At 29.5% G+C, this 20,934-nt stretch overlaps 1 protein-coding gene across 16 annotated transcripts in view; it reads right to left on the bottom strand.

Moving 5' to 3' along the window:
* Positions 1–20,934, bottom strand: part of LOC107450274 (phosphatase and actin regulator 1) — a 173,871-nt gene that overhangs the window by 79,439 nt on the left and 73,498 nt on the right. For 7 of the 16 annotated variants that reach the window (XM_043041565.2, XM_071180088.1, XM_043041564.2 and 4 more), the window contains exons 2-3: positions 19,076–19,176; positions 15,755–15,808 (exon numbers count right to left, since the gene is read on the bottom strand). In XM_043041565.2, the coding sequence (XP_042897499.1) occupies positions 15,755–15,808; positions 19,076–19,091 (70 nt within the window). In that variant the 5' untranslated portion in view covers positions 19,092–19,176. Of the gene's footprint in view, positions 1–10,581; positions 10,908–15,754; positions 15,809–19,075; positions 19,177–20,934 lie in introns of those variants that run through there. The other 9 variants (XM_071180087.1, XM_043041573.2, XM_071180095.1 and 6 more) reach the window with 3 other exon arrangements.

Raw genomic sequence — 20,934 nt, 5'->3', positions numbered from 1 at the left:
TTTGTTTGAAGTGCTTAGTTTTTCAAAATTAACTTTTTTTTTTTCTAATTTAACTTTGACAGCAACATATATCTTTCAGAGATCGTCAATAAGAGCTCTCTTAGTAAGAGGCTCACACAATTATTTCGAATATAGTACTTTAATCTACTTATTTGTTTTGTTAATCAATAATTGGCTTAATTGTAAGCCAAAAGGGGGGGGGAATGACAGCATTCTCGAATATTTTAATTCGTTTAAAAACGCATAAACTTAAATTTAATTTTATGCAAAACAAATTTTAACATAAACTTAAATTAATTGTGAAATTATGCTTTAATTTAGAATTTGCTTGTTACTTAACATACAGTTTTTATTTTAGATTGACAATAGTCATAAAAACGGAACAACGAATTAGAAAATATAAGGATGTCAACACAGATAAAAAAGAAAAAAGGCCGGGACAGCCTGGTTGGTAGAGCACTAGGCCCATGTTCAAGAGGTCGTGGGTTCGATCCCAGCCTCCTGAAGACTCCCTGTGTTGTAAATGGTGACTGATGCATGTTAAATCTGCCGAGTCGCAAAGTGCTCCATGTTCCCATAACAAATCATACTTCTAGGGGTACTGATCCAGGAGTTTTTTGTCTTCTGTATTGGTTCAAAATTACAAGGCTAGGGAGTTGAACATTAGTAGTCGTAAACCCAAAATTGGGCCAGCTGTTCAACGACGGTTATAAAATAAAATAAAATATAAAAATTTAAAATCATAAAAAATTATCAAATTTTAAATTTTGATAATAATGAAAAAGATAAGCTGAATTAATTAAGTTTAATAAAGAAAAGGATCATTTTACAATCTTTTACATTTACAGATTATTTATCATTTTACTCAAAGAAACTAACTAATCAATTTATATCACAAGCTCATAAAGCATCACACATAATGCCCCTCACCCTCGATCGAAATTAATACAGACTTGCCTACCTCCATTTTGCAAACAGCAAAAGATTCGCAATAAAAATTGCATAATAAATTACTTAAAATACAGAAGATTTTTCAATTTTCCATTTTTCAATTCTATTTCATTTCCATTTTTTAATTTTCATTTCTTCTTCAAAGTGTCAACAACAACATAGTTATTGGAATAAGTTTCTGAACTGGGATATAGGATTTAAATACAATCAACTCAATACAAATAGATCAACAAAAATAGAAAATACAAATAAATCAGAAAGAGAAGAAAATATCATTCTTTTTTTTTTGTACTATCAGATGCATCGCATGTTTTCACTAATCATCGTATATAATATTAATTAATGACCTACACTACACTACATCAATTAATGACCTATACTAATTTATGACCTACAACAATGATCAAGCTAAAACACAACGAAAATTCAAAATGTCATTGTTTGAGCAAGACAGGAGAAGCCATCCTCACACACGTACGTGTATACATAATTCTAAGAAGATACAAAATTCCAATGAGTTAACAGGGTGCGTAGCCAAATTATTCAACAAAAAATAAGCACTTTTCAAGCACTCAAATAATATTTTTAAGCACTTAAAAAATCACAATTAGGTAGGATTGGAAAATTCTTAAAAATTGACGGTTTTATCTAGTAACTGTCATTTCAAAAAAAAAAAAAAAAAAAAACCTTTCGGCATTGTTTTTGACAATTCTTGAATCATGTAAATCGAATGGCGTTTTAATACGCTACGGACTGACAGACGCCTAAATAGATAGGGGTTGAATTAATTGTGAAAACGTTGAATAGAACAATGACTTTCTGCATAATTCGTAGAGAAAATCAACATGGTAAAGGAAAAATCTCATTTTGGAAAAGGGAAAATTAAGCACTTTTTAAAAACACCCAATGAAAAAAGCACCTTTAAGGGCTTTTGAAAAACGAAAATAAGCACCTTTAAGCACTTTTAAAAAACGCTACGCACCCTGGTTAACTCAAACTGCAGAAGATTTCAGGCTCAGTGCAGAAAGAGAGATAAAATACTGCTTAAATGCAGAAGACTTAACAGCTATGTTAACAAATTAAGTGAGATATACATTAAATGACGACTCAACAGCTACTAAACTTTAACTGTAGATCACTTAAGAAAAAATGGATAAAATAAACTCTAAAAATTTATTCAGTGGCTATTCTAATGAGGCGCCCCTGACCCTTATACCCCATTCTCAAAAACCTGACCTCAATTATTAGCAACGGTTCTCGGGAAGAAGGTCTATTCTAAATATACTTATCCTCCTCACCCACTGTCAGCGATTCTCTATAGTGGAGAAGGGAAGGAAAAAAACAATGAAAATGCACACATTTGATTATCCATTCAATTTCATAGAAGCGAACTACCATTGAAGAAATAAAAAATGGCTTCAAAAATAAATAACCACAATTGATGATCGTCGGTCGGCATGGTTGCATTTTCAAAAGAATCTTTTGATTTCATGATAGCCATCGAAATAGATGTGCATCCGAAAATAATGGATGCGTGGAATTCCAAATCTTAAAGATTAGATATGAGAAAAATAGGGGGAAATGTCAAAATTTGGCTTGTTTTGTTGAGAAAAGTAGCAATCAGTTAAGTAAAACTTATTCCTCTGAATTTTTTATGAGATTCGATGCTAAATTCATATTTTTAATTTTAATATAGAAGATGTGCGTAGTTTAGGAGCGATCTATAATTTTATTGAGAAGAATATAGGTTTTAATAACTTTTACGCTAGAGCGAAACAGGTATTCTTAATAATCATAACTTCAAATTTACTCTGTAAAAGCCCCAATTGCGGTGTACAGTGCGCGTAAAATAAAAAATGAACTACCCTGAATAACTTTTGATCTAATGATCAGGTCTTTAAGTTCTAAGAATTGAAATTCGAAGGAGTGACTTCAAATATATTAATTAATTAGTGCAAACGATATTTTAAGTTACGAAATCAGACACAAAAACTTACTTTCTCAGAATAAACATACCTTTTTCTCGACGGATTTTTACATCTGACCCCCGAAACATAGGGGGTAGCCACAGTCAGGGAAATATCATCGTTCGATTAGTAGAGGGATCCAAAGTTTGCACCACAATTGGGGAAATTTGGTCTCAATAGTTTAATCAGGAGAGCGGACCAAAGTTTGAACCTTGTTAATTTTACTTTTTGTATATTTCTCCATATGTCGAGAACTTTTGAAGCGAATCGAAAAATGTTTGCATACAATTATAAAAAGCGTTTATTCAAAGATAATTTCAAGCAAAAAACAGCACTTAGTCAATATTTATTTTTTTTTTTCAATAATAGTCGAAAAGGTCTGAATTATTAAGTATACAATTTTTTACATCTTTCTAAAAATGTAATTTTACATGGCAAAATAAAAAATTTGAGCCAAATTGATCGAATAATTCCTGAGAAATCGAATTTTAAAGAAAACGTACGACCCTATTGACCAGATTGCGGCTACCACTATATTTTGGAGATCAGAAATCAGAATCTTTCAACAAGAAAAAAAGGTGTGTTTATTTAGAGGAAGTAGATTTTTGTGTCTGATTTCGTAACATAAAATTATCGTCAGCACTCACCTAGTTAGCATTTTTGAGATCCCCCCTCGAAACATTCAAATTGAGCCCTAATACGTGAAGATCCAATCACTAGTTCAAAAGTTATTCGGGGTGGTACGTTTATTTTTTGCACACTGTACATTCTATGATATGTAATTCTGCTTCAAGGCCTAACATTTGCTCAAGTTAAGAAGTCTAAATTTTTTGTATTCTGTTGAAAATTAAAATAAAAGAATCAAAGCAATTCATGTTATGTTAAACAAACAAAATATAATTATTCTGATTTAAAATGTAAACAACTATGCTCAAATGTGTTTTTACAATGCTCGATTTCGAGTTCTTTGGTTTTAAATTTAATTATTTGGTTAAAATCACATATAATATTGTGATTTTTCAATATCACAATATATGTGATATTTCCAATATCATAATAACTCTACTATAAACTATAATCGCAGTCATTTTTCAAAATTTCCAAACATTCAATAATACAGAAGATTTTTCAATTTTCCATTTTNCATCATATTTTACAAAATGCATTTTAAAACTAAATTTGGCAAGCAAAGAATTTACTCTGAAGGTGACACACACGCTAGCAATATAATACATAATTCACTTTAACTCATAATTCACTCCTTTAACTCATAAACCATTTTACCTAATACGCGTATTTCTATCCTCAATAAGTTGTAAATACTGCCCCGTAAAATTTCGAAATTCAGCAAATTTTAAGTAAACAAAAAGTTGAGAGTCATTTCTAAAAGAATGGGCACTCTGCAAATCATGGTAAAAACAATTGCAAGCAGTTGTTTAGAAACAATAGCGGCAAAATTAATTTTCGCAATGAACTGTCATTCAGAACTTTTATTAACGAGTAATCGGAATGCGAGTTACTAATGCACATAATTTTAATCTGAGATAATGGGACAATTTAATCAGTTTAAAAAACCAACATGGTTACAGTTAGACTTGCAGATTAAAGTGATAACAATTAGCATTCTCAAGAATCAACAGGAAGGATACTTTATTTCCTTTTTAGACAATTTGTCTAGGTTTGTATGACGTCAAGCAATAAACGATAGAGCTAAATAAAATAAAATAAAATCTCTTTACAACTATTACGCTGAGCTTTAAAATGATTGATAGATCACGACCTCAATTAAAAATTGCAGTAATTCAGAAGCGCCCACATATTTTAGATATTTCTCTCCTCTATTTTAACACTAAAAAGACTGAACATTGCTGAATACCTAGAAACATACCCTGAAAGAACCCAGTTTGACCCTTTTTTCCCAGATTGCTTGCATGTAGATCAATTAGGTATGCAAATTCACAACATATAATCCTAATTAATGAAATAAGAACACATTATAGACTTAACACTAGAAAGATTGAAACTTAGTATATACCTATATTGTCCAAAAGCAGTCAAAAAGACTGGGTTGTGAAGGAATAACTAATGTGTAAAGAAATTTGCTTAAAATGAATTTTTAATATTTTTTTAAATATTATTTACAGTTATATAACAAGTCATTAGTAAATATTAACAATAAAAAAAAATCATATGTTGTACAAAAAGTCACAAAATTCCAAGAAATTATGTCATTATATACATCATTGTTTTTCTAATTGAAATTAAAAAACAGACAAAATGACTTCCTTGCGCAATGTAGTGTTAATCATCGAAATTCAATAGTATTTTATTCGATTTGGTTTACAAAAATATATGATTAAATGGAACACTGGCTCTTCAATTATACGTATACATTAGTTTCTTTGATAATTGAGTTTCCTTTTCTCTACAAATAATAATTATAGATACATTAAAATACTCTTTTTTTAAAAAAGAAAAATACGATCTTGTATCAAAAGGATACCCTATATTCTTTGCCTTATATATACCAAAGTGTACTTTATTCTGAAAACTACTCGGGTTAATGGAATACCTACCAAAATACCTGTCATTGTAGATATAAGGTTCCATAATCTCCAACTTTTCACCTAAGCGATTTTTGACCCATAAGATGATTAATGATGTGTACCTGGGGCACGCGTGTTTTCATAGGATCAATTTCTGAGGGAAGGGGGAGTTATATAGAGGAATTTTATATAGGGGAAAGAATCCTTTTCTCCGGGAAAACAACTTGAAAGATTCAAAACGAATGTTTCTAAAAGGCTAACATATGAATGATTAAATGAGCACTTAAATCGGATCAAAGAATGATAGGTCAGAAATACTCAACACTTTCAGTAAGTTATTTTTCGAATTACATAGCAACAAAAAACGAATGGGGTCAAATTCGTCCCACCCACCTTTCTAGTGTTAAGAAGACACATTTTATTCAAGTACAAAACATCACTGCTTAATATTTATTGCATTGAGTAATGAATAGTGGGAGATCAAAATGTTAGAAGAAAGAAGAAAAAAAAGACTCGAATTTATGAAATTGGAAGCAAAGTTTTTTGTGCCACCCTTTCCCTTCTTATGGAAGTAAGCCTTACCTAATAGGTAACCTTTACAATCTAGAATGACCTCTAATCTAGTTTAAAGAAAATTTAACTCCAGATTCTTCTTTACGAGTATATTTTCCTCGTTACGTAAAATACAACAATGCAACGTACACGTACGACTTGGAATCATACAAAATATAACACCCAGCATAATCAATCACACAACAAACTATTAAATCACTTGAAAACACAGACAAAACAATACCTTTCTACAAAAAATAATAATAATAATAACATTCCTATCGCTCTCCGATTTTAAATAACAATAAAGATAAATAGATTTCAAATTTTAGAGACCTCTCAAACATTTTTTGAAGGAAACAAAGTGAAGGAAAGACAAAAAAGAAAAAAAGAAGGGTTAACAACATAAAAGCACTTCCTTGAGAGGAAGAACTCAATTTAACGTTTCATTTTTTTCTTCAAAGCTCACAAATTTTTCTTTCTTGTTTATAGTCAATTGAAGCAGAAATTCCCATTAAACTAACTCATCTTGTAATACACGAAACCATTAGGCAAATGGGAGAAAATTTCTTTTCTTTAAAGTTAACACATCAGGATGCAGTTTGTGAGATACCAACCACTTAACAAAATCATTTACATCCCGCAGTTTTAAATTACTCAAAAATATGGCACTGTATCGAATAAATAACTATTAACAATTAGCTTAATTAACGTATGTTTAAAGTGCCAAGAATTTTTGGAAAAAAAAGGGGACACCATAAAAATTAGCCATTCTAATGACTGCGCGCTTGCCGGATGTTAAATAAAATTGGATGTAGGTTAAAAGCATTTACAATATTTGATACCATTATTCGTATCATTAATACAAAGCAGCGATCTTGAACTTTTTTTTGTATCACATTACAGAATATTTATTGTTTGAATTAATGTATTAGTTTCTTTTGTTTCCTTTCTTTCATTTTTAACATGCGAATGAACAAAATTCATCAAAAAGAAACATTGAAATCAGGTCGTAATTTTAAGCAACATTTAACCAAATTAGTTTCACACGCTGGACAGAAAAATAAACCAATTTGTAATTAAATTGGGAATTAAAAGAATAGAATAAACGCCCCACCCAAAAAAATATGGATATTCTTTCCTTTTTAGCACTAAATATGAGTAGCAATATCTTACTATGAATTTCGACTAACAAATACGGTACATCATTTCCTTCAATAAAAAAAAATAAATAAATAAAAACTAATGTATATAAATTGTGCATGGAAAAATCTAGAAAAACTATTTCATAGCTGTGTAAAAATCAAGTTAACTATTTCATCACTGCGTAAAAATCTAATTAACTATTTCATAATTGTGTTCAGCAACTCTGAGAACAGCTTAACTGTCTGACAATTATCAAGTGATATTTAAACAAGTTCTCAATCTCACTTGTATCTGAAATAGATTTCAAAAGGGCAACAATTTGTTTAATCGAGAAAGATGATGTTGCATTCAAGTTAACAGCAATGATTGTATGAACTTTCTTTAATAATACATTCATTACATTTCATAATACATAGATTTATTCAAATTTCTTCCAATAAAATCTCAACATAAAATTTAATAATGCAGATTTTGTAATATTAATAGTTATAATGTATAACAAGTTCAAAAGGCACACAAACAACAACTTGATTTTGATATCTAAAATATTGTGCTAAAAGATTTTACCGAAATAGGAACCCTGTGGTGAATTATAACGAAACAATCAGGTTATGTAACTTGTAGCCATTTGTCTAAAAGAAAAGAACTCCCCTAGCCATTCGTCTGGACCCGTGGCGGTCTGAACTATTTTAAGTATAAGTACGGGGTCATTGTTTAGGGCAGGTATTCGCAAGAAAAAGGTATTCTTCTTTTACTTCAATCTATTGTGTTAGCCCTAGAGTGACGATAAGCTACCCTATCTGAAATGCGCTATTCTTGTTTATATAGCAGCAAACGGCCTCAGACTTTGTGGCAAAGGGATTTCTTACCGTAGACAAACTATATATGTCACAATACCCCGATTGTTTCGTTTAAATTCCCCCAACTTGCGTTTTCCAGGTAAAGGTTTCCAAAGGCATTTCTTTAGTGTTTCCCCAACTCAATCCACAATTTTCGCCGCTGAAGCCTTAAATGATCAATCACCCTTCTTTTAGTGGAACCCTAATTTATAAATAAAACTTATTACTAATTATTAACCAGGGTGCGTAGCCAAATTATTCAACAAAAAATAAGCACCTTTTAAGCACTCAAATAATACTTTTAACCACTTCAAAAAATATCATAATTAGGTAGAATTGGAAAGTTTTTGACAATTGACGGTTTTATCTGGTTTTAATCATCATGTCAAAAAAAAAAAAAAACTTTTGACATTGTTATTGACAGTTGTCAAAATTTTTGAATCATGTAAAATCGAATGCCGTTTTCATACGCTACGGACTGACGATGCGCCGAAATAGATTGGGGTTGAATTAATTGTGAAAACGTTGAATTAAACAATGTGAACAGTGTCTTTCTGCATAATTCGTAGCGAAAATCAACAAGGTAAAGGAAAAATCTCATTTTAGAAAAAGGAAAATTAAGTACTTTTTAAAAACACCCAATGAAAAAAGAACCTTTAAGGGCTTTTGAAAAACGCTACACCCCCTGTTAACATATTATCCAATAAAACCTTGCCAGCTCTGATTAGTTGTAAAATAAAAAAGGTGAATTACTGATTGGATGGTGAAAAATCTCAAAGACCAGCGGTCTGTTAAACTTTTTCATAAAAGGTCTTGTTTTTGAGACTTGAAAAATCTATTCCTAAGTTTAAAAATATAGAATTACCGTAGAATAAAGTCTTTTTTTGTCAGGATCTTATTTTATTGAGGGAAAAAACACAGAGACCATGTCTTTCAATAAATGGATTCATTTTTAAGATAAATATTTTGCGAAGAGTCTAAAATGATGCTAGCAAACATAAACAGTTTATGAAGATACATAAAAAAAAAAATGAGTCTTTTCAAATTGTCATGAGCTAGTAAAAATTAAAATAAATAAAATTAATGATATGTTAATGGATCCAGAATTCTCTTAAATGATTCTAGCAGGATCATGAAAATACAGAAGTCACATCAGTTTATATGATTTTTTACGTCAATGAATAGATATAATCTGAAAAATTATTTTTTATATCCCCATCATCTAAGTATAGTGAATGAAAAGTTCAACACCTACACCAACATTTTAAAGCGTTCGGTAAAAAAAAAAATTCCTTGGAAATAAGGTTAATATAGATAATGAATAATGAAAACAATAATGATAAGGACACCCACACGAAAACAGATAAAAGAGATACAGAATGTTCTTTACCCAGAGATGAATGCACCAAGGATAAGTAAACATGGTAGAGGCGCATGCATTCAATTCAATCCATTGTCCAAACACTATATATCCATGCAAACAAAAAGAGCATCGGACAAATCAAGCACTAAACATTACAGCGAAATAATATTAAAAACAAAAATTAATGAACAAAAAATATTGAAACTTGACTTATTAAAAACTTAAAATAAATTCTAATGCATTTTAATTCATTATTAAAAAAAATAAACTAAAATAAGAGAAATCTTAGATATGTCAATAAGGGTGGACATCATGTATTTTAAAATGTTAAAACTATTTTTGCAACAAAAAAAATAATTTAAAATTTAAAGTATATAGCTCTGAGGTTTCGTAGCAATAAATTGCTGGCTCTGTACATAATTTAAAATTTAATACAAAAAAAAATTAAGAAGGGTTCAAAATTAGGATCAATAAATTTTTTTGAGGAATTTAAAAAAAAATTGTCCACGCTAGCCCCCTTTTTTTAAAAAGAATAGAACTAATAGGTTCAACATGAGAAAACAGAAATATCGCTTGCACTTTAAGTGAAGCAACATTATTTTGTTGAATTTTTTATAGTGAGAAAGCGATATTAGAATTCAACATTTTATTGGGGATGCAAAGATCGTTAGGATTTTTCTTTATTCGTTAAAAGAAGAAGAAAAAAGAAATACTCGAAATACACACACTAAATGACACAACAAATGAATCTATTTAATCTGTAAATTTGTGAAAGAGATATTGCAAAAAATTTTGACCAGGATGCAAATATCGCTTGCAGTTTTTATTCAATAAAAAAAAAGAAATGAAGTAGAAAACACACACAAAAAGTGACCCAACAAATAAATCTATTTAATTTGTAAATCTCTGAAAACAATATTAGATTTAAAAGTGTCATCCAGGATACAAATACCGCATACATTTTTTATTCATTAAAAGAAAAGAATAAATGGAAGACGAAAAACACACTAAATGGCCCAACAAATAAATCTATTTCATCTGTAAATCTGTGAAAGCGATATTAGAACTCTAAGTTTAATCCAGTATGCAAATTTCGCTTGCATATTTTTTTTTATTCATTAAAAGAAAAGAAGAAATTAAATAAAAAAACACAGAGTAAATAACCCAACTAGTGAATCTGATTTATGAAAGTAGGAAATGTTGAATTATTTCTTTACCTTTCGGCTCATTTTTCCCACTTTTCTTCCTAACAAGTATCCATGCTTTTTCTCTCATCTCTCTCAAAGGAATTACGAATCTTTCTATAAACACCTCACTGCAATAATGGCATGCATGAGAAAGCAGCAAATCACTTGATTTTTCGATAAGCTTCTGAATGAATGAATAAACATCCCTACGAGCCACGCCGATCGGCACTTAGCCATAATTCCTTCATTTTTCTCACGATAATACCGCCGGCGGATACCCCTCGACTTCGAAACTAACGGTTAGGGTTACCGCCTACTAAAAAGTTTCTTCACGTTTCAACGCCAAAACTTGTGCCAACAAGACAGTTGAAATCGAACAAATGTCATCTTGCTGATATGGAATCCGATGAATTTTTAATGTCAGTTTCTTTATTATTCAATAAATCGATCGTTATTACATGTGATGAATACTTAGTACAACAAAATAAATTATAAGGAATAATAATAGTAATAATAATTATAATATCATTTCAAAGTTTTCCCCACATTACTTTCTTATTCATATTGGCAACGCAATGCATAGTTTAACCCTAAATCATATTTTAAATTAATCATATACTATTAAGTCTCAATAAATTATGCGAAATTTTTAAAATTATGCAAAAATGATAAACACTCTTGTTTCTAAATTATGCGGAAAGATTGCGAATTAAATAAAACAGAAAAAAAAATTTAAAAAATCATTTTAAAAAAATTCTTTCCTGTTTTTCTATTATTAAAGATTCTAACTACATTACCTTATTTACACCACAGCAATTATTAAAATGAAATATATTAAAGTGAAGTGAAGACAGTCCAGTAGTTGAATATTCCTTCAAGCCTTGTCTTAGTTAAATTGTGCTGTAACAGTACACAACTCTTCCACAGACTACTGAATTAAGCAACACAGAGAAATTGAACAAAGGAAAAAAATCAGTAAAGACAAGTTAATGTGGTAAATAAAGACAATTTGCCACGAAAAAAAAAACTTTTTTTCAACTAGGAATTCAGTAATTTTGCGGACTAACATAAATTATATGATTTATCCATCCTTGCACAATTTATGTCCTGCGTATTATTATTTATCCCCACTCAAATAATCATCCTAAATCAGAATTATTTTCTGCTCAACCAATGTAACCAAAGGGTCACAAAACTATTTAACTTTTGTGTTTTTATTTTAACTCGCTGGAATTGCGAAATTAAAATTTCGACCACTTTTCAACTTAAGAACACTACTAGAGTTTCAACTGGAGCTCTGTGCCAGATAGTAGATACAAGTTCCCAATCAAGCAGAAATTTAAACCAAACCATTAAAAATTAGAGAGGTTATTAGAGAGGTTATTCTGTTCTGAAACTCATTGGTTATGACAATATAAGTGGTTATGACAACATATCAATCATTTCCTTACCACTACAAACATAATTAATAGTCATATGAGCGTTATAAGAAGTTAAAGGTCCAAAATTGAGACCACTGTTCTACTATTTAAGATTTTTTTTAAATTTCTACTAGAAATCTGGGCATTATAAAAATACGAAAAACAAGTTTCAGTTTTCTAGCCACTGCAAGCAGGATTAATAACCTTATTCTCACATAATGATATTCCTTCGAACTTTTATTTCTATAATATGAATTTTGATTATATATTTTATTTTTCCTTCGCACGAAAAATTTCAACTATAAAAATTAGGGTTTCTTCCGCGAAGACATATGCCAAGTTTTTTATTTATTTTTTTTTTCCTTTAATCATCTCCGGTCCAATGATAATTCGGTCCTCTAACACAGCGGTTCCCAAAAGGTGTTCCGCGGAACCTTAAGGTTCTGCGAAAGGATCGCAGGGGTTCCGAGAGTAAGGATATATTCAACTATTAATATTTATATCCAATCAATAATCCATAATGTATTTAATATTTGGCTAGTTTATATGATTTTAATGTAAAATACAAATGGAAAAAAAGTTTCAAAATTTAAAATATATATTTTTTTCAATAACTATATATTGATCAAAGTATTGAAAAGAATATGCCTTTATAAAAATTTTAGTAACATTTCTCATAGAGCTTTTCAATTTAAAACAAAATAACTAAGTTCAAGAATAAAAAATTGCGTTTTTCTAATAACTATTCTCATCGTAAGTTATTTTTTAAAAACCATATTTCAACTTATTTTATTCATTTTCAGAATATGCATGCACCAAGAAAAAATTCATAATATTAAATATTTCACTGAACACATTCAACAGCTTTAAAATAACATGCCTTTTTTTTGTGGTTAGTATGATCACAGCTTCTAATGAACTTTTTCTTACAATGCCGGGGGTTCAGCCAAATGAAGTTTGATCACTTAGGGTTCTATAGCCAGAAAAAAATGGGTACCGCTGTTCTAACAATCTCAGGGGTCTGTCCAGACATTTTGTGAAAGGTCCGTTTTTGTAAAATTGTGAAAAAAATTACTCGTAATTTGTGAATATAAAATAAACGTTAAGTCACATTCTTTCAACCAGGGTCCGCTTTTGTGAATTGGTACAAATAGGGTCCGTTATTACAAAAAAAATTTTTTCAAGAAGTTTTTAAATTGTAAAGACATTCAAGATTATGCTCAACACTGTAATATTATAATTAAAAAAATTACATTTTAAAAAATAAACAGCAATTGCTGCTACTAAATTAGAGATGCAACATACAAATATTTGGTATTTAGCCTATACTGCTGAACGCAGAATATTCATTTCGGACGAATAATCAGGGGTCTGTCCAGACATTTTGTGAAAGGTCCGTTTTTGTAAAATTGTGAAAAAATTACTCGTAATTTGTGAATATAAAATAAACGTTAAGTCACATTCTTTCAACCAGGGTCCGCTTTTGTGAATTTGTGCAAATAGGGTCCGTTATTGAAAAAAAAACTTTTTCAAGGAGTTTTTAAATTGTAAAGACATACAAGATTATGCTCAACACTGTAAAATTATAATTAAAAAAATTACATTTTAAAAAATAAACATCAAATACAGCTACTAAATTAGAGATGTAACATACAAATATTTGGTATTTAGCCTATACTGCTGAACGCAGAATATTCATTTCGGATTAATAAAGGAAGAAGCTTCTGTCGGAGACAAAATTTAGTTCGTTGACATCTGTCCTTCTCCCCCCCTTCCTGGGAAGGGTTTATTCGATTAACAAAACAATAATGAAGATAAACAAATTTGTGAAGGGTCCGAATAATAGATAAATTAGTTTGTTAAGGGTCCGTTTTTAAGTTAAAATATTTTGTGAAGGGTCCGTTTTTAAGAAAAGATATTTTGTGAAGGGTCCGCTTTTATGAAAAGATATTTATGAAGGGTCCGTTAACGGACCCTAATTTCTTCTAAACAGACCCCTGAATCTAATGGACTGAAATTTAAAAAAGCAAAATCTATGGCTTCCCGAACTGCTGCTGGTAATGGACGTTACTCACCGAATCTAAGGACTTGACTCACCGAATCTAAATGATTCTCATATCCACACCTATACCACTGTCCTACTGATTTTCGTTCAAAGCAACAACAAAAAAAAGTAGCAAAAATTAACACGAAAGTAATACATAGAGAAGAAAAATAAGACAATATTGCAGTAAAATATGTAACAAGCTACAATAACAACAATGCAAAGTTACAATAATAATTTTGAAAGGTGTTCTTTGTCGGCATCAAGTGCGAAAATCAGTAAACAAAAAAGTAGAACAAACACCAAATTAGATAGCTCAGCACAATAACTAAAATAAAGAGAGTCAGGATGAGATGGGAAAGCTGGAAAATATTTTATAAGTGTCATAAATTTAGACACATTGTGCAACAACTACGACACCTTTAAGCAAACGTCAACAAATGAATCAGCCAAGAGGCATTTAACAGGCATATCACAAAATATCGAGTAAGCATTTCTTAAAATGTTTATTAACTGATCTTTATATTCTATTTTAAATATTTTGCAAGTATGTTCGGAAATATACTGATAAATAGTCCGAATATTCTCTATACATTCGAAGAAAAAAACGACAAAATTATAGCAGATGTATTGATAAGTAAAACTAGCGAAAATTTTAGTGTATTGCAACTAATAATTTTTCTACGGCAAGTAATTTGGAAAGAAAAAAAGTGCACTGATTTAAAGCCAAAGCAAAAAACCGTATAAACAAAAACATGCAATACTTAATTCCAATCTTAGAATTTAATATTGAATTTCAATCTTAGATATTCTAATCTTAGAGTTTTAAGCATAGTAAATTCCCAACGATGTGTGACAATTATGTTTAACGGTTAAAACAGTTAATGCAATAACTCAAATTATTTATAAGCATGTTAAACAAAAACAAAAAAAAGCATTTTTCTTCATTTCGCAAACATTTGTAAAGAAAATCGCCCACTTGAGAGTTTCGCCCCTCCCAGAAAGGATGAATTTCCAGATTTCTCAATTCTGTGACATCATCCTGTTAAATAATTATTTATAACCAAAACATTTAAGGGAAGAAAAAAGAAAATCAACCATTTTATAATTAATTTTACGACAATAATAAATAAGGTCAATCAGGGCTATTATGAAACAAAAAATTACAGCTCATTATGACTTTTGAATGATTTAAATCAAATATTATTATATTAAAATGATTTTAAGCAACCAGAAATATGTCTCAGAAATAAATGACAAAACTGTGTCTCATATTAATGTGATACACTGTATTACTGCGTCCTAAACGCCAGAAACCGTCCTAACTGCGGTTCTTAAACTAAGGGTGAGGCTCAACAATTCTGCTCGAAGTTTTTTGTTATTATTATTTCTACAAAATTGAAGGTTCGCGCAAATAAATAGGTTGGGAACAGCTAAAATAAAGCTTTAGGACAAATTTTTTGAAGTAAAACTAAATTGTTTAGAATAAATTATTTCATTTGTTATAATTTTGGAACATCACATTTAATTACTTAAAAATGGCAATATGTCGGTGCATTTCACATAAGCCCGATCAATTTGAGAGTTTTATAATAGCCCCTGGTTGACACTATTTACTTCACACATTTTTAAGGTTTAGTGGGGGAGGGGAAAAGGAAGAACAAAATAATAAATTGGAAAGAGAGAAGAAAAAAAAAGAAGAAAAACATGCTCAAGATCATAGACTAGTGGTACTCACTAAAATTTCTGTAAGAGCCAAAATCTGGTAGAGAAGTGGTCTTATGGGCCGCACCTACAATTATTTTTTTCGTTTTGCAGTCATGTGTAATATATAATATAGTAATTCAGTACTAGTATACACTAATATGAATCAGTAATTCTTCATAATATATTTAAAGTAATTGATTATAATATTATATCAGGAGTTCCCAACCTTTTTAAACAACAACCCAAAAGACTAACGGCTTTGCGACCTAAAGATACATTCTGAAATAATTATATTATTCATTAAATACTCATTATTACTGAAATTAAACAAAAATTAGTTTTTTTTAAATGAGAAAAAATAAGGGGTTGAGTATGAGGGTTATCTATAAAATAAAACAGCGTGGGTCGTAATAAGAATGATTTGTATCCAATAATATTAGATACGAGTCAAATAATATTAAGATTAATTAACTAAATAAAACTAATAGGGTTAGTAAACTAAATAATAATGGGTTTGGTTGATAAACTAAATAATAATTAGAATAATAAACAGGGTTGATAAATAATGTAATAAAATTTATTCATATCTTTCTGATTTATTAAATGTTTAACACAAAAATAAATATAAGTTTGTTTTTTTTTAAATAGATTTTTATTATTTTTAATATTTTACTCAGATGGAACTCCTGCGACCCAATAATGGGTCGTAGAATAGGAACTCTTGTTCTATATTATAATTTATTACTAAATACACATAAACTAAATATTAACACATTGTCATCTAAGCAGTATAAAGGTTAAAAGCACAAATGTAGTAAGCAACACTACAGAAGGAATAAAAACGATGTAGATGCAAGTGTGCATCATCCATCGTTATTAATTTTAACACATTGCTGATCAGTTTTAATAACACTTAATTTAACACCAACACGTGTACTAAAGCAACTAACAATGTAGAATATGTTTCATTATTGATAAGCAATTTTTACTGAATTATTATGGGTATTAAAAACGGTTATGAGTTTAATAGATAAAATATAAAAAACAAATTCCTTTTCAATGCCTTGTCTGAACCGAAATTAAAAACGAGTAAGTTACATATTTAATAATATTTATAGCTATTGCTATATCAATTATTTTACAAACTATACAAAGACATAGATTAAAAGTAAACATATATGTTTATTTTGTACTCAACTTGAGTGTGGCAGCATAAAATGAACTCGAGTGAGTACCACTGTCAAAAGAAAAACACTTAGAGATCGAGAATTTAGAGATCGCGTAATAGATAGGTAATACGATAGAAATGAATTATATTTATTTTTCCATAAACTAATTTTAAAATAAACTATGAATTAAGAGTGAATAATTTAAGACTTATTTTGAGAGACATCTGAAAACGACAAATCTATAGCGCCAGCAATTTCTATCCGATTTACATAATAAAGTACATTACTATTAATACAGTTTTAATAAAATAAAAAAAATCCCGTCAAACTCAACAAAATATGATTCAAAACTCCGACTTTTACTGAACCAAAAACACAGCGGGAAAAAAAAGAAAGAAGGAAAAGAAATGATATTCAAGTACATGCAGGAGAAATTATGTTAGTTCCATACATGCTGAAAATTTTTTGAATAAATCTGATGAAAATCGGCGAATTATCGAACGCGCAAGTATGAAAAATAGTTTTTTGAGAAATTACCTCCTTCCATAACGCGTGAAAATAAATCTCCCAGCTTTTTTTTTTTTTTTTTTNTTTTTTTTGTAAATTATTGCTATTAAACACAGTTTTAATAGCAGAAAAGATAACAAAATATGATCCAAAACTCCAAGTTTGACATTTACTAAACCAAAAACGCAACAAAAGAAAAGAAAAAAGAACGAAAGAAGGAAAAAAAAGAAAGGAAAAGAAAATATATTCAAGAACATGCAACATAAATAATGTTAGTTCCATACATGCTAAAAAAATTTTTAAATAAATCGGATGAAAATCGGCGAAGTTATCGAGCGTGAAAGTATGAAAAATACTGTTTTAAAAAGTTGTATCTCCTTCTACACTATTTATATATTCATCTATGTGAAAATAAATCTCCTAGATCTTAATTGTTTAATGAGTTCCAACTTATGTATTTTAAAGAATATTTTTGAAATATAAATGTACCCCAATAAGACATAAGCATTATCGTGATAAACACACATTTTAAAAAAAAACTGATTCAGTTACTGAAGAAACAAACGAGTATTTTTGTTTATTTCGCTTAAATCGCTTAATCAAGTATATTTATATCTAAACCTGACATCCCATTCATCCTCAACAACACATCTTAAGAGAAGATATGTTTCCAGACATACATTCATTAAACATACTAACTTCTTTATCATGCATTCACAGTTTTAAAGCGAAAACAGAATGTTTTAAAACTTCAAAAACACTGGCTCAACTCCAGATACGTTGCACTCATAATAAGATTCCGAACATTGCCGCCGCTCAGACATTAAAAAAAAAGGCAATAAAAAATCGATACCTTTACTATTTATTTAATTCTGTAAAAGTAGTGTAAGCTCGAAAAGGCTTCTATGAGTGCAAATTGTAAATGGAATATGCGATTGCGTAGATAAAATTTTTTATTCCAGAATAGATCAATTTAATTTTTATAGTGTGAATTTGTTTTAATAATCATATCTTCGCCTTTTAATTACAGACCACATTAAAAATAACAGTAAATATAATTAGAAAAAAATATGTATACACATAATCAATTTGTAAAATAACAGAAATGCTTTCATGACAGTTTGTTCAAAAATAGATAAATTTAATTTTTGCAATGGGTATTTGAATTTTCTTACATTGAATTAGCCTAATGATTACCACATCAAGAATCACTGTAAATATAATTTGGAACTAGTAATAAACTGGAAATTCAACTAGTAATAAACATTTTCATGATAATTTATTTAAATATCGATTAATTCAATTCATGTATTTAAATCATTTATATTGGCTCATTATTAATTTATTTTATTGTTTTGAAAAATATTTATTTTTGCAGCTGTGGTACTCCGACTTAATTGAGTCGAATTTTAGCAAAGCTATTAATAGGATTAAATTTATTGAATAATTCATTACTATTGAATTTAACTGTTTACGAGAAATGTTAACCCCTATAAAGTCAACTTATAGCCCGAACAAAAAGGTGATTAACTTTATTAACAGTATTTTAATTCTGAAATGTAATTAAAACTATTTTTCTCTGCATCTATTCCTACCCATTGACTGACGACAACCGTAACTATAAATAATTGAAAAATAAAGCATAGCGTATTAAAGTGTCTCAGTTGTAAACTTACATTCAGATTTCTTCATGAAGTCCAGTCTTCAAAGATGCAATCGCTATGTGATGAGAATGGTAGCAGCATTGCTATTAATCATATAAGGCGTTTCCATTTTTCTAAAAAAAAAAAAATAATACTGTAATAAATGTTTANATATTGTTATAACAATATCAGACCAAAAAAAAAAAAAAAACTAGAAACCAGCTAAACACTTCTGTACAATAAACAAATACCATCATCAGTGTAGAGACACTGATGTTTCTTACATTTTAACACTAATAATCGTTCTTGGTTCGGTTTTAATATACCGAAACAGCTTGGTTGTTTTTAACCTTCGAGATTTACAATTACATTATTTTGCATTATTAACTATATTCTTCTTTTAGTTTAGAGAGATAAAGGCTATGTTATAATGCGTTCTTATTTTTATTTTATAATCGTTGATGAACAGACGACCCAATTTTTTGGGTTTACGACTACTAATGCTCGTGCTCAACTCCGAAGCCTTGTAATTTTGAACCCAATACAGAAGATAAGGAAACTGCTGGATCAAGAATTGGGAGAATATTGCCTTCGTGGAGGACTTTTTGATGGAACTAACCCGTATTTGCGTTGCATGGTGAGGAAAACCACGAAAACTTCCCACGGTTAGTCCGACGACAAGGGGACTCTAACCCATGATCCGTCTACCACTGAGAATTTTTTACGTCAGCACTGTGGTCAGAGCAAGCCGAATGCGGAATTCGTAACGACCAGCCATTGCTGATTTGAACCCGGTTTACCTGATTGGAAGGCGAACGCACTATTCCCTGAGCCATCAACGGGTGATTAAAGATTCCGAAAGGTCTTTTTTGGAATTTTGGCATAAATAGTAGGACCTCGACTATGAGAAGTAAATGTACCAGGCACATTTTTTTATTATAGATAATGGTAACATGGCTTTTTTTTATGAATTTTCATCAATAAACTCTGAAAATTGAGTAATTTTAGTACTTTACAGCGTATCACTTTTAAAGTGATCATTTAATGAATGCCTTTCTGCCAAACAGTAGGTATAAAATATTATATTACTAGGGAGCTAAGCTCCCTGTTCGCTACCGCTCACCAACCCCAAATATTGCTTCGCAATTATTGTCGTTTCTTGGAAGAACATAATACATGCACATATGTGCACTTAACATATATGACTAAAAGAAATTCTGTTTATTTACGCTTGTGCCTCTACTTCCCACGTCCAAATATTATTTTCTATTAGTATTATAAATATTTAGATCTACTGGTAAGCAGAAGTAATTTTTCAAAGTAATATTTTTTTAAAATAACAATTATATTGTTATAACAATATATAGTTATAACAATATACTGTTCAAACAAATTTGATGAGTTTACAACCGTAATTTAATATTTTCGCTTACCAAATTGGGGGATATATTAAATCGAAAATTGAATTAAAAGCGCAATAATAGCAGTACAGGAAAATAACTTAAAATTGCGGATACAAAAATATTTATGGAAAAACAATACCTTAACGACTGTTATTTGTTTTATGCCGATGGCAACCAAAATAATATGGAAATGATCCTCATGCGTCCTCAATTTTGCTTGGCTGTTTTGTGCGTTACTAACCCAAAGTTTTCTCTGATTGGTTACGTGTTATCATTTCACTCTCTTCTTATATTATATAAAGATATATCAAATAGCGACTCCTTTCTTTTTTTTTCTTTTTAATAAACCATATAAATCAAGCAGCAATTGAATTGTTAGCCGAGTTCAATGATTTTTTTTTTTTTTTTTTTTTTTTTTTTTTTTTTTTTTTTTTTTTTTTTTTTTTTTTTTTTTTTTTTTTTTTTTTTTTTTTTTTTTTTTTTTTTTTT

This window comes from Parasteatoda tepidariorum, chromosome 4, assembly GCF_043381705.1.
Source record: "Parasteatoda tepidariorum isolate YZ-2023 chromosome 4, CAS_Ptep_4.0, whole genome shotgun sequence".
Classification (NCBI taxonomy): Eukaryota; Metazoa; Arthropoda; class Arachnida; order Araneae; family Theridiidae; genus Parasteatoda; species Parasteatoda tepidariorum.
The sequence above is the reverse complement of the archived record's forward strand: the minus strand, read 5'-3'. Positions and strand labels throughout refer to the sequence as shown.